The sequence below is a fragment of the Anomaloglossus baeobatrachus genome, chromosome 4 (genome assembly GCF_048569485.1).
Source record: "Anomaloglossus baeobatrachus isolate aAnoBae1 chromosome 4, aAnoBae1.hap1, whole genome shotgun sequence".
In the NCBI taxonomy this organism is placed as follows: Eukaryota; Metazoa; Chordata; class Amphibia; order Anura; family Aromobatidae; genus Anomaloglossus; species Anomaloglossus baeobatrachus.
In genome coordinates this window covers 634,188,250-634,201,517 of record NC_134356.1, presented here as the reverse complement: position 1 = coordinate 634,201,517, position 13,268 = coordinate 634,188,250, and the positions used below count along the sequence as shown (strand labels likewise).

The window sequence follows — 13,268 nt, the reverse complement described above, 5'->3', positions numbered from 1 at the left end:
GGATGTTGTTGTACATGTCGACCAAGTCGGGCAGCTTCTCTGGCCACAAGTTCCGCTCTTCTAGCGGCAACGTTTTGAGGAGTCCAAGGACCAAGTGGTTCATCTTCTCACACATGCCGTTGGTTTGGGCATGGTAAGGCGTGGTCCGGATCTTCTTGCAGCCGTACAGCTGACAAAACTCATGGAACACCTCCGCTTCAAAGGCCGGGCCTTGGTCAGTGAGCACCTTCTCAGGGTATCCATGTGGTCGACAGAAATAAGCTTGGAATGCTCTAGCGGCGGTACGACCGGTTAGGTCTTTGACTGGAACAACCACCATGAACCTTGAATAATGATCTACTATGGTGAGAGCGTAAGTGTACCCACTTCGGCTGGGGGTCAGCTTCACATGATCCAAGGCGACCAGCTCCAGCGGTTGATGTGTAACGATCGGATGTAGGGGCGCCTTCTGGCTGGCCTCGTCTTTCCTTCTCAGTGTGCACGGGCCGCACTCTCGGCACCAGGCCTTTACAGACTCCCGCATCCCGCTCCAAAAGAACCGCTCTCTCAACAGCATCTCCAGTTTCTTCCATCCGAAGTGTCCAGCACCGTCATGGTATGCCTGTAGAACGGTGGGCACATTAACTTGGGGAATCACCAACTGGCGGATTTTCTCATGAGTCTTTGGGTTAATTAGCTCACGGTACAACTTCCCTTGGTGTAGATACAGCCGAGTCCGCTCTTTCCACAGGCTTTGGGCTTCAGCTGGGGCGGCAGGGTCTATTCCAACAGCGCCTTGCTCCACCAGGATCTTGACTAGGCGGACAGCGGGCGCCTGGTTTTGAGCTTCCTGCCACTCCTGTCCGGGCAGCGGGTCCAGGTTCACTCGTTGTTGGTGGACATGCACCTTCTCAGTTGGTGGCTGATGAAATGCAGGCAACTCGATCTCTTCGAGGTCGTCATCCTCGCACCCTTCTTCCGACAAGTGAGGCATCCGAGAGAGTGCATCAGCATTAACGTTGGCACGACCGGCCCTGTATTTGATGGTGAAGTTGTAGTTGGCTAGTCTGGCCACCCACCGCTGTTCTAACGCGCCCAGCTTGGCCGTGTCCAGGTGGGTCAGCGGGTTGTTATCCGTGAAAGCGGTAAATTTTGCTGCGGCCAGATAATGGCGGAACCGCTCGGTGATAGCCCACACCAGCGCCAGGAGCTCGAGCTTGAAGGAGCTGTAATTCTCAGGGTTCCTTTCAGTCGGTCGGAGCTTTCGGCTACCATAAGCAATCACTCTTTCCTTCCCATCTTGGACCTGGGATAAGACGGCCCCTAAGCCCACATTGCTGGCATCGGTGTAGAGGATGAACGGGTGGCTGTAATCAGCATACGCTAGGATCTCCTCCCCGGTCAAGGTTGCCTTCAGCTGGTGGAAGGATTTCTCATGCCTCTCTTCCCACACCAGCGGGGCTCCAAGAGGTCTACCACCTTTGGTCTGTCCCACGAGGAGGTCTTGCATGGGGGCAGCCATCTTCGTGTACCCTTTGATGAAGCGACGGTAGTACCCCACCAGACCCAGAAACTGCCTTACCTCCCTCACTGTGGTTGGTCTCGGCCAGTCTTGGATGGCAGTGATCTTCTCGGGGTCGGGGGCGACACCTTCTGCACCCACCACATGCCCCAGGTACTGCACTCTGGGTTTCAGCAGATGACACTTGGAAGGCTTCAACTTCATCCCGTACTTGGCAAGAGACGCGAACACCTCAGCCAGGTGCTCCAGGTGGGCCTCATACGTCTGGGAGTACACAATCACATCATCTAGGTATAACAGGACGGTCTCGAAATTCAGATGCCCTAGACAGCATTCCATCAGCCGTTGGAAGGTTCCAGGGGCGTTGCACAGCCCAAACGGCATACTATTGAATTCACATAATCCCATTGGAGTGGTGAAGGCAGTTTTCTCCCGGTCCTCGGGTGCTACGGCTACTTGCCAGTACCCGCTGGTGAGGTCGAGGGTAGAGAAGTAGTTTGCGGTTCTCAGTGCGGCCAAGGACTCTTCAATACGGGGCAGTGGGTAAGCATCTTTATGCGTTATTTGGTTAATCTTCCGGTAATCCACACACATCCGCATGGTGCCATCCGTCTTCTTAACCAGTACCAACGGGGCGGCCCAGGGACTACAGCTGTCCCTGATAACCCCTGCCTCTTTCATGTTCCTTAACATGTCCTTGGCACATTGGTAGTGTGCAGGGGGAATAGGCCTGTACCTCTCTTTGATAGGGGGGTGTTCACCGGTGGGGATATGCTGTTGGACCCCTTTAATCTGCCCAAAGTCTAGGGGATGTTTACTAAAAACTTGCTCATACTCCTGTACCACCCGGTATACCCCTTCTTTGTGATGTGTAGGGGTATCGTCAGTGCCTACATGTAGTTGTTGACACCACTCGTCTAACTCCCTTTGGGGCGGGTGAGTGCTGGCAGTCGGTGGTGAGGTAGGAGGAACTGTCTCGTGGATGGTGTGGGGATCCAGAGTGAGCAACTTGGCAAGTGTAGCATATCGGGGAAGCCTGACTTCCTCCTCCCCACAGTTCAGCACCCTCACAGGCACTCTCCCCTTCTTTACATCTAGCACCCCTCGGGCGGCCATTACTGTGGGCCAGTGCTCGGAGGGCATGGGCTCTATCATGGCGGGGTAGTCACGCCCCTGGGGTCCTACTGCTGCCCTACACCAAATCATCATCTCACTCCTGGGAGGCACAATCAACGGGGCAACATCCATCACTCTTACCCCACCAATCTCTCCTCCTGTTGAGTTCACATGTTGGCGGTACATTAATGCTCGGATCTCACGCTGCACAGCTCTCTGTCGGCTCCCTGCCGCCGTGGCGGCCAGCTGCTGCAGTAAGGCCAACACATCACTCATACAGTGCTCCATCACATTGGTCCCTAGTACTATCTTCGGGTTATGATCGCTGGGTTAATTCATTATCACAATCATACCCTGGTGTTGCAGTTCAGCTCGCCCCACGGTCATGGCCACTTGTTTGTATCCCACCTGGGTCAATGGGAGTCCATCAGCAGCAATCAGTGTTATACTAGTATCTGGGGGAGCCAGCTCGTCTGTCCCCCAATACCGTTGATACAATGTGTATGGTATGGTGGTTACCTGTGATCCAGTGTCCAGGAGAGCCATCACCGGTATGCCGTCCACAGCCACGGGGATTTGGGTCGGGCTCCGATATACCGGTCCCGCCAGTCCGGGGGGGCCATGGGGTTCTACTGCTGAGGATTGGCCCGTGGCCCCAGGGGTTGTTCGTTTAACGGGCACTGTCGGAAGTAATGGCCAGGTTTGCTGCACTTGTAACAGATTGGGGGTCTGTTCCGTAGATCATTAGCCCTTCTCCGCTGCATCCAGGGAACATCCTCAGGGCTGTCGGCGAGCTGTATCTTTGCCGGAGGCTGGGATCTGGTCAGAGGCTGGAGTGCGGTGAGAATCTTGGCAAGGTCTCCATCCATGCGGCGGACCTGGGCAGCCAGTTCTTCTACTGTGCTGCTTGGAGCTGTAGGTACTGGAGATGCTGGTAGGGCAGGGGCCACCACAACGGGGGCTGTCTCAACTGGCCAGGGGGCGGGTTCCAAGACTTCCGAAGCTGGGGTTGCAGAGCTTTAATGGCCCGTTCCTTTAACACAGCAAAGTCCACATCAGGGTGCTCTAGGGCCCACAGCCGGAGCTGTTTGCGATCCTCGGGGGGATCTCATCCCCTGCACAAATTGCTCTACCAACATTTTGTTGCTGTCCGCCTCATTGATGGTGTCTACCCGCTTTAGTGTGCGGAGGGCGGTGTGCAGACGTAAAGCGTAGTCCCGAATACTGTCCGCAGGTCGTTGCCGGCATTGGTAAAACTGCATCCTCAGCTCGGCCTCGGTACGGGTCTCAAAGGCAGTCTGTAGTTTCTCAAAGATGGTGGCTACAGAGGACCGGTCCCCCTCGGCCCAGGTCTCCGCCTCCTGCTCAGCCGCGCCGGTTAGCTGCCCCAGCACTACCGCTGCACGTTGCTTATCAGTCAGGGGGTATAATTCTAAGAGCGGGCTAAGCTTCTTCCGGAAGACCTGTAACGGATCAGGTTTTCCGTTGTACTGCGGCAGCCAGGTAGCTCTGGGCACATAGGGCAAGGAGAACGACATCACCTGAGCGAGAGCTGGGGCCGCGGCACCCCCCGCCAGCGCGGCAGGGACCTGGGCAGGCCCGTTCCCATCCACGGGTGCCCCGGCGGCTGCGACCGCCGCTCCTCCAGCGGCTCCGTCGGGCGCAGATATCTTGTTTCCGTCCCCCTTAGCCTCTTTCCGGCTCCTCCTCTATCGGGGCGGGGTTTTGGCCTTCGCGCCTCCACTACTCGAGAAGACGCTCGAGCTGGACTTTTTCGCGCCCAAGATGGCGGGTTTTCAAATTTTCCGGCCGGACACCTCCGGCGGTAACAAGGCGCACCTCCACCAAACGGCAGAGCGGTAGGATCCTGTTCGTGATGCCAAGTTGTCGCGGGCGGAGGAGGGGACGCCGCGCTCTCCCTCTGCTCGGGTCTGGCCGCTCCTCTGTGGTGGCTCGAGCGGTGGGCCAGATCCCGGGGCCTCTAGCGGCGCTCCTCGCCCGTGAGTGAAAAGGGGGTTTTTGATATGTTGGTGGGGGAGTTAGTATTTGTCTGTGACGCCAACCACGGTTGTGGTGATAGGGTTGACACCACCGCTGCTCTATACGGGGATCCCGGGAGTTGTAACAGTGAGCAGCCAAGTTGTTAGTTCTCCCCTCCGTGGGTAGGGGGTTGGTTGTCCCGGGGCCCGGTGATGGGGTAGGGATTGATGGTAGCAGGCGGGTTGCGGGGCCTGGCGAGGTGCAGGGTCGCGGGGGGCAGCGCTGTGACTCACGGCACGGTGGTACTCACTCAGCCTGAGACAACGACACAGTTCACGGTAAAACACTCGGCTGGGAGGACGGTTCCCTCGGACGGCTGCTATTGCTCTTCCCCGGTAGTTAGCGGTGACGGTCTCTTTCCCTGCACCTATGTACTGTTGTTGGTTCCAATGGATTCCCACTGGCAACCCGCTCCCCGGCTTGGATATGGGCCGGAGGAGCCCCACTTTGCCCGCAGGCGCTGGCCCTGAGAAACTGGTGCCTTGGCGGTGGCGGTGTCTCTCTCATACGGTTGGACTGTTGCCTTCAATCGGGACTTAGTTGTTTGGAGACCCAGGAGGTCGCCTTCACTGACGGATTTGGCAAATTGTACGGCGACTCCAAGCCTTGCCGGGATCCGAAAGGTCCCTGCCAATGGTGCTGACTTCTCTTCGTGTACCGGTCCGGTACCGCCGGGCCACCGCCCGTCCACGGTCCTTTCGGCAACTCCAATAAGCCACTCCTGCAGACGGTCACCGCCGTCTGCTAACCTTGCTGTCTCTGTCCGGGGCACACACCCGGACGCAGTCTCACTGTTGCTCCACTGCCACTTTGCTCCTCTCACTTCCACTGTCAAAACTAATCTGCTTACTTTTCCCGCCTCCAGGACTGTGAACTCCTCGGTGGGCGGGACCAACCACCTGGCCCACCCCCTGGTGTGAACATCAGCCCCTTGAGGAAGGCAACAAGGGTTTCTGGTCTAGCTTAGGTGTACCTAGCCAGGGTGTAGGGTGTGGTGATGTAGTTACCTGTGACCCCTGGCTTGCCCAGGGCGTCACAATAAGTTTTCATATATTCTTTAGTAAGATGTATAGTAGAGGGCCTACAAGGACACCAAACTTCAGGAAAGCAAATTTTAAACGGTTGAGAAATGATCTTAGTGCAGTAAACTGGGATGATGTACTAAGTAATAAAAGTACACAAAGCAAATGGGAGACATTTATGAGCATCCTGAATAGGGCTTGTGCAGAAAATATACCCTATGGGAACAAACATGCTAGAAATAGGAGGAAACCCCTATGGCTAAATAGAGCTGTAAGGGAAGCAATAAAAGAAAAACAGAAAGCCTTAAAAGAATTAAAGAGAGTAGGTAGTGATGAGGCATTATATAATTATAGAAAATTAAATAAAATATGTAAAAAGCAAATTAAGTTAGCTAAGTTTGAGACAGAGAGACTCATTGCGAGAGAAAGTAAAAATAATCCTAAAATATTCTTTAACTACATAAACAGTAAAAACCTGAAAAGCGATAGTGTTGGCCCCCTTAAAAATAGTCTTGGTGAAATGGTGGAAGGGGATGAGGGTAAAGCCAACCTGCTGAATGACTTTTTTTCTACGGTTTTTATACAAGAAAATGCCATGGCAGATGACATGACCAGTGATACCATAAATTCACCCTTGAATATTACCTGCTTAACCCAGCATGAAGTATGCCGCCGCCTCGAAATCACTAAGGTTGACAAATCTCCGGGCCCGGATGGCATACACCCCAGAGTACTACAGGAATTGAGTTCTGTGATAGATAGACCATTATTTTTAATCTTCACAGATTCCTTAATAACAGGGTCGGTACCGCAGGACTGGCGCATAGCAAATGTGGTGCCAATATTCAAAAAGGGGACAAAAACTGAGCCGGGAAATTATAGGCCGGTAAGTTTAACCTCTACGGTTGGTTAAATCCTTGAGGGTTTCTTGAGAGATGCTATACTGGAGTATCTCAAGAAAAATAACCTTATGACAGAGTATCAACATGGGTTTATGAGGGATCGATCCTGTCAAACTAATTTGATCAGCTTCTATGAAGAGGTAAGTTCAAGCCTGGACCAGGGAAATGCAGTGGATGTTGTGTATATGGACTTTTCAAAAGCTTTTGATACGGTGCCACACAAAAGGTTGGTACATAAAATGAGAATAATGGGGATAGGGGAAAATATGTGTAACTGGGTTAAAAACTGGCTCAGTGATAGGAAACAAAGGGTGGTTATTAATGGTACGTACTCGGACTGGGTCTCAGTTCATAGTGGGGTACCACAGGGGTCAGTTTTGGGCCCGCTTCTTTTCAACACATTTATAAATGACCTTGTTGGGGGCATGCGGAGTAGAATTTCAATATTTGCAGATGATACTAAACTCTGCAGGGTAATCAATACAGAGGAGGATAATTTTATATTACAGGGAGATTTATGTAAATTGGAGGATTGGGCTGAGAAGTGGCAATTGAAGTTTAATGTAGATAAATGTAAGGTCATGCACTTGGGTAGAGGAAATAACATTTATGATTATGTACTTAATTGTAGAACACTGGGTAAAACAGACACAGAAAAAGACTTGGGTGTATGGGTGGATGGTAAACTTCACTTTAGTGGACAGTGTCAGGCAACTGCTGCCAGGGCTAATAAAATAATGGGATGTATTAAAAGAGGTATAAGTGTTCATGAAAAAAATATAGTTCTACCTCTGTACAAGTCACTAGTGCGACCGCACTTAGAATACTGTGTACAATTTTGGTCACCGATATATAAGAAGGACATAGCTGAACTGGAGAGGGTGCAGAGAAGAGCCACCAAGATTATTAGAGGAATGGGTAGGCTGCAACACCAAGACAGGTTATTAAATTTGGGGTTATTTAGTTTGGAAAAACGAAGGCTTAGGGGGATCTAATCACAATGTATAAATATATGAGGGGACAGTACAGAGACCTTTCCAAAGATCTTTTTACACCTAGGCCTGCGACTGGAACACGGGGGCATCCACTACGTCTTGAGGAAAGAAGGTTTAATCATAATCACAGACGAGGATTCTTTACTGTACGAGCAGTGAGACTGTGGAACTCTCTGCCGCATGATGTTGTAATGAGTGATTCACTACTAACATTTAAGCAGAGCCTGGATGCCTTTCTTGAAAAATTTAATATTACCAGTTATGTATATTAGATTTTATGACAGGGTGTTGATCACCTGGGGTGCACATCTGAAACACACTGCTTCTTTGTGTAGCATCATGGGAAAGTCAAAAGAAATCAGCCAAGATATCAGGAAGAGAGTTGTGGACTTGCACAAGTCTGGTTCATTCATGGGTGCAATTTCCAGATCCCTGAAGGTGTCTTGTTCATCTGTAGAAACAATTATACGCAAGTACAAACAAGATGTGAATGTCCAACCATCATAGCTCAGAAAGTAGATGGGTTCTGTGTACCAGAGATGAACATGCTTTGGTCACACATGTGCATATCAACCCAAGAACAAAAGCAAAAGACCTTATGAAGATGCTGGAGGAAGCTGGTAAGATTGTGTCATTATCCACAGTGAAACGAGTACTGTATCAACATGGGCTGAAAGGCCGCTCTGTCAGGAAGAAGCCATTACTCCAAAAGAAAGCCAGATTAATGTTTGCAAATGCACATAGGAACAAAGACCTTAATTTTTAGAGATATGTTCTGTGGTCTGTCGAAACAAAAATTGAATTATTTGTCCATAATGACCATTGCTACAATTGGAGGAAAAAGGGAGAAGCTCTGAATCCTAAAAACACCATCCCAACTGTGAAACACGGGGGTGGCAGCATCATGTTGGGGGGTTGTTTTGCTGCAGGAGGGACTGGTGCAGTTCACAAAATAGATAGCATTATGAGGAAAGAAGATTATGTGGCAATACTGAAGCAACATCTCAAGGTATCAGCCATTAACTTAAAGCTTGTGCACAAATGGGTCTTCCAAATGGACATTGACCAGAAGCATACTGCCAAACTGGTTACAAAGTGGCTTAAGGATAAAAAAAGTTAATGTTTTGGAGTGGCCATCACAAAGCCCTGATCCCAATCCTATTAAAAATTTATGGGCAAAGCTCAGAAGGCCGATGCGAACAAGGTGACCTACAACATGGCTCAGTTACACCAGTTCTGTCAGGAGGAATGGGCCCAAATTCCTACCAACTATTGCGAGAAGCTTGTGGAAGGAGATCCAAAACGTTTCACCCAAGTCATACAGTGTAAGGGCAATGGTACGAAATACTAATGAAATGGAGGGAAACTTTTGACTTTGTAGAAAGTAATAAAAATGTCTTAAAACATTCTCTCTCTCTCATTATTCTGGCATTTGGCAAATATAAATAATTTTGGTTCCTAATTGACCTAAAACAGAAAAGGTTTATTCTGATTTCATGTCAGATAGTGAGAAAAACCTGCAGATGTGTCTTGATAGAGAGCAGAGGGAAAAACCTGCAGATGTGTCTTGACAGAGAATGGAGGGAAACTTCTGGTTTCAACTGTACATAAAGGCAGATATATATCCACACACTATCAATGATATACAGTGCCTTGAAAAAGTATTCATACCTCGTGAACGTTTCCACATTTTTTCTTGTTACCCTCACAAACTTAAATGTATTTTATTTGGATTTTATGTGATATACCAACACAAAGTAGCATGCATTTGTGATGTGTAAAGGAAATGATTCATGGTTTTCTAAATATTTGAAAAAGATAAATCAGAAAATTTGGATGTGCATTTGTATTCAGTCCCCTATGAGTTTATAATTTTTAGGATCACCTTTTGCTGCAATTACTGCTGCAAGTCTTTTAGGGGATGTCTCCACAAGCTTTGCTCCTCTAGATGCTGACACTTCCCTTTCAGTACTTTTACATAATCAAATTTATTATATTCTACAACTTCTCCCATAAAAATCAAGTCTTCAATGGAAGAAGAGAAAAGTTTTGGCTTTTGGAAAAAGAGGAGGGAAATAATGAAGTTCAAAAAATTGAAAATTGCTCTTGAAACTTAACGCATAGTCACAGGTCTTGCTTTTGTATTTTTGTTTAGGTGTACAATATGAGCGCAACCGTAAAAGAAACAGATATCGATTACCTCGAGGTGAGAAGAAAAACTCTATGTTGGTAACATCAATGATTTCAACATTTTTGGAAATTGCTCGCATATGTGGTAATATCTTCTACTATTTCCTAGATTTACTGCAGTGGAGTCGGCAGCGATAAATTACATAAGTTGAAGGTATAGTATTATTTTATGGTAATTGACAAGTTTGCACAAACTCATTGAGATACAGTTCCTTTCAAAGGTATATAACAAATTTTTAAGGTAACGTGACGGCTTCCCCAGGACCCCCAACCCGCCACCATGTATTTTTTGCTAATATTATACCGTTCCAAACAAGCCCATTTTATTGTCTTATTGATTTCTTTATATGCCAAAGTGGGTGGCAAGTCATGGGGGCATGATGACCTTATTACTGGGATGACTGCACTTGATGAACCATACCTGGTGATCTGTGCATGATGACCTGGACCCTAATGATGACTGGAGTTCCGTGGATGATGACCTGGACCCTGATGTCCTGTGCCTGATGACCTGTACCCTGATGACTGGAGTCCTTCCAGTCCCGGCTGCACTTGTGTGCGATGTCTTGTGCCTGTTTTCCAACATCTGATGACCTGAGCATGATGACCCGTGCAGGAAACTCCTTACCAGCTCCTGTCTGTCCACCGTCCCCCATTCAGACGGTGCTTCCTGTTTCTGCTCTGTTTGTCCTGCCAGTGCCTGTCCTGTTTCTGCCCTGCTAGTTCTGCGGTTACCCACCTTAGCTGCCACAGTCCCGGTTACTGCCCTGGGAGTGGCACCTGGCATTCTGCCTTGAGGCGGGTGCTTAGTAAAGCCCCTCCCTCTAAAGGGTAAGCCTTTGGCACCCTTGAAATTGTTCCAGAAAATAAATCTCACAGAAAATTTATTACAGTTACGCATGTGTGCCATCTTTGTGCCAGCAGCCGGTGCTGCTCAGATCCAGATCTACGGTGCAGCTCGAGGGGTTCTCCGGACCCGGGGTCGCGCGGACACTCCGAATAAAAAGGGACGTATTTATACGGGATTGTTTGTAAGATGTCTGTGACGCCACCCACGGTGTGTGGTGAGATGTAGCACCACCGCTGCCGATGCGGGGCTCCCAGGGACGTTGGGCTGGCAGCTGGATGTTAACCCCTCCGTGGGTAGGGATGGATGTCCCAAGGCCCAATATCTTTGTGCTGAGGATGGTGATTGCAGGGGCCGGCGCACCCGGCCAGGTTGGGGATATTACTCACGGTCGAATAAAGCACACAAGTCCTGTGGTAAACCAAGGTGATGGTGGCCAGCTGCCGCAGACAGGTGTATCTGATCCCACACCCGGGTTGGTAGTCAAAGTCTCTCTCCTCTGCACTCAGTGTTTTGTAGGTAGGACTTCCCTGTGTGAAACATGGGAGTCCGCTCCCGGTCCTTTGGTTGGCAGCCGTGCCCGTCTGACGTTGACCCTTGGGATCTACGGGCCCTGGCGGTTGCCCTATCCCTCTCTGTGGGTGGTTGTCTACTTTTCTGGACTTAGGTTGGGACAGGACCTAAAATCCTGCCCTCAATAGGTTAGCTAGGCCGTCGGTGCCGGTCCTGGCTTCAGAGTCCAAGTACCCTCTCTGTGCACACGGTTTCCGGGTCGGTTCTCCGGTGTTGGTACCGGCGGGCTCCAATCCTGCCCTGGTCCACCTCAGATCTCCGGCTGCCGTCTTCCCGTCTCCTATAGACTCTGGCTACCGTCTGCCACCTAGCCAAGGTGTCAGGGCTCTGACCCTGGCACCTGCCAGACTTCACTCCCCACTTGAACTCTACCTTAACTGATCTGCTCTGTTTTCCCGCACCGGGCTTTCCAGACCTCTAGGTGGGCGTTCCATATCTGCCTGGTCCCGCCCACTGGTGTGTCCGTCCTTCCCTGAGGGGGGTGACTAGGGTTTCAGGTCGGCTGATTTAACCCTTTGTGGGATAGGTGTTATGCGGGGGCCTACATGTTCAACTACCTGGTTTTCCAGGGCGCTACACATGTTTTCTTATACACGTTTATTTCCTTTGTGTGTATTGGAACAGCAAAAGAATCAGAGATAAAAAGGCAACTTGGACATATGTGATGCCCTGGCGCCACCAGGTGTCGCACACCAAGTAGCCCCCCACATAACACCACCCCTCAAAGGGTTACACCAAGCCGACAAAATCCTAGTCACCCCTCAGGGTAGGAAAGGCACACCAGTGGGCGGGACCAGGCAGAAGGAAAACACCCACCTAGGGGTCTGGAGAACCCGGGGCGGGAAAAGTAGTAGTTGAAGTAGTAGAAGTGGAAGTTGACGTTGTTATGGAGTTCGAAGTAGCTGGCGTTGGGGTTGGAGCCCTGGCGTACTGGCTAGGTGGCAGACGGTGGTCCGTGTCTGTCAGGAGACGGGAAGATGGCTGCCGGAGATCCGAGGTGGACCGGGACAGGGTAGGAGCCTACCGGTACAGACACCGGAGAACCGACCTGGAAACCGTGCACAGAGGGGGTATCTGGACCCTGAAGCAAGGACCGGAACCACCGGCTTTGTTAATTTACCAGTTGAGGACAGGATTATAGGTCCTGTTCCACCCAAAGTCCCAAAAGAGCAGACCAGCAGCCCACCGCGGGGGATAGGGCATCCGCCAGGGCCCCTTTAGCTCCCACGGGTCAGTGTCTGCGGGCAAGGCTCCCACCCGTAGTTCTGGGAGCAGACTCCCGTGTGCCATACCGAGAAGTCCAAAGAGAACTAAAAATAGTGCAGAGGAAAGTGACACAGACCATCACCCCGGGTGAGGAACCAGAATACACCTGGCCGTGGCGGCCGGCCACTGGAACTTTGGTTTACCATTGGACTTGTGTGATTCCTTTGACTGTGAGTACACCAGCATCCAACGGTATGACCGGGCGCACCGGCCCCTGCAACCACCATCCTCAGCATAGAGAAACTGGGCCCCGGGGCATTCATCCATACCCACGGAGGGGTTAATATCCAGGTGCCATCCCATCGCCCCCGGGTGCTCCCCAACAGCAGCGGTGGTGCTACATCTCACCACACACCGTGGGTGGCATCACCAAGTGTTCACGGAAATCCCCGTACATATACGTCTTCCCTTTTATTTGAAGTGTCCGCGCAACCCCCGGGTCCAGAGGATCCCTCGAGCCACACTGTGTATCCGGATCCGAGCAGCCCGGCTATACAATATGGCTTGTATTCTTTCACAAACGCTAGAAAAATTATAACAAAATCATGTTTAGTTTTATTTGGCAAATTTTCTTCTTTTATTTTATTACAGTATTTTGACTTCTTGATTCGTAATTGGTATGACCCAAACAATTGTGGAGCCAAAGATGGTGAATCCCATTTTCAAGTATTAATTGAGGTTTGCAATTTTATATTAACTCATCATTTTATTCACTTTATATTTATTTTCCTATACCATAAAATCCCATTATTTTTGTGCACAGTATTGAAAAAAATAAATGTGAATAGTTTAGTATTTGTTTGTATTGCAATTAGT

The 13,268-nt window shown here is 50.0% G+C and overlaps 1 protein-coding gene across 1 annotated transcript in view; it reads left to right on the top strand.

Annotated features, from left to right (window-relative positions):
- Nucleotides 1-13,268, top strand: part of LOC142301967 (RING finger protein 112-like) — a 183,703-nt gene that overhangs the window by 94,983 nt on the left and 75,452 nt on the right. Inside the window, exons 6-8 of the mRNA XM_075343031.1 lie at nucleotides 9,732-9,782; nucleotides 9,876-9,920; nucleotides 13,044-13,130. Coding sequence (XP_075199146.1) covers nucleotides 9,732-9,782; nucleotides 9,876-9,920; nucleotides 13,044-13,130 — 183 coding nt within the window. The remainder of the gene's footprint in view (nucleotides 1-9,731; nucleotides 9,783-9,875; nucleotides 9,921-13,043; nucleotides 13,131-13,268) is intronic.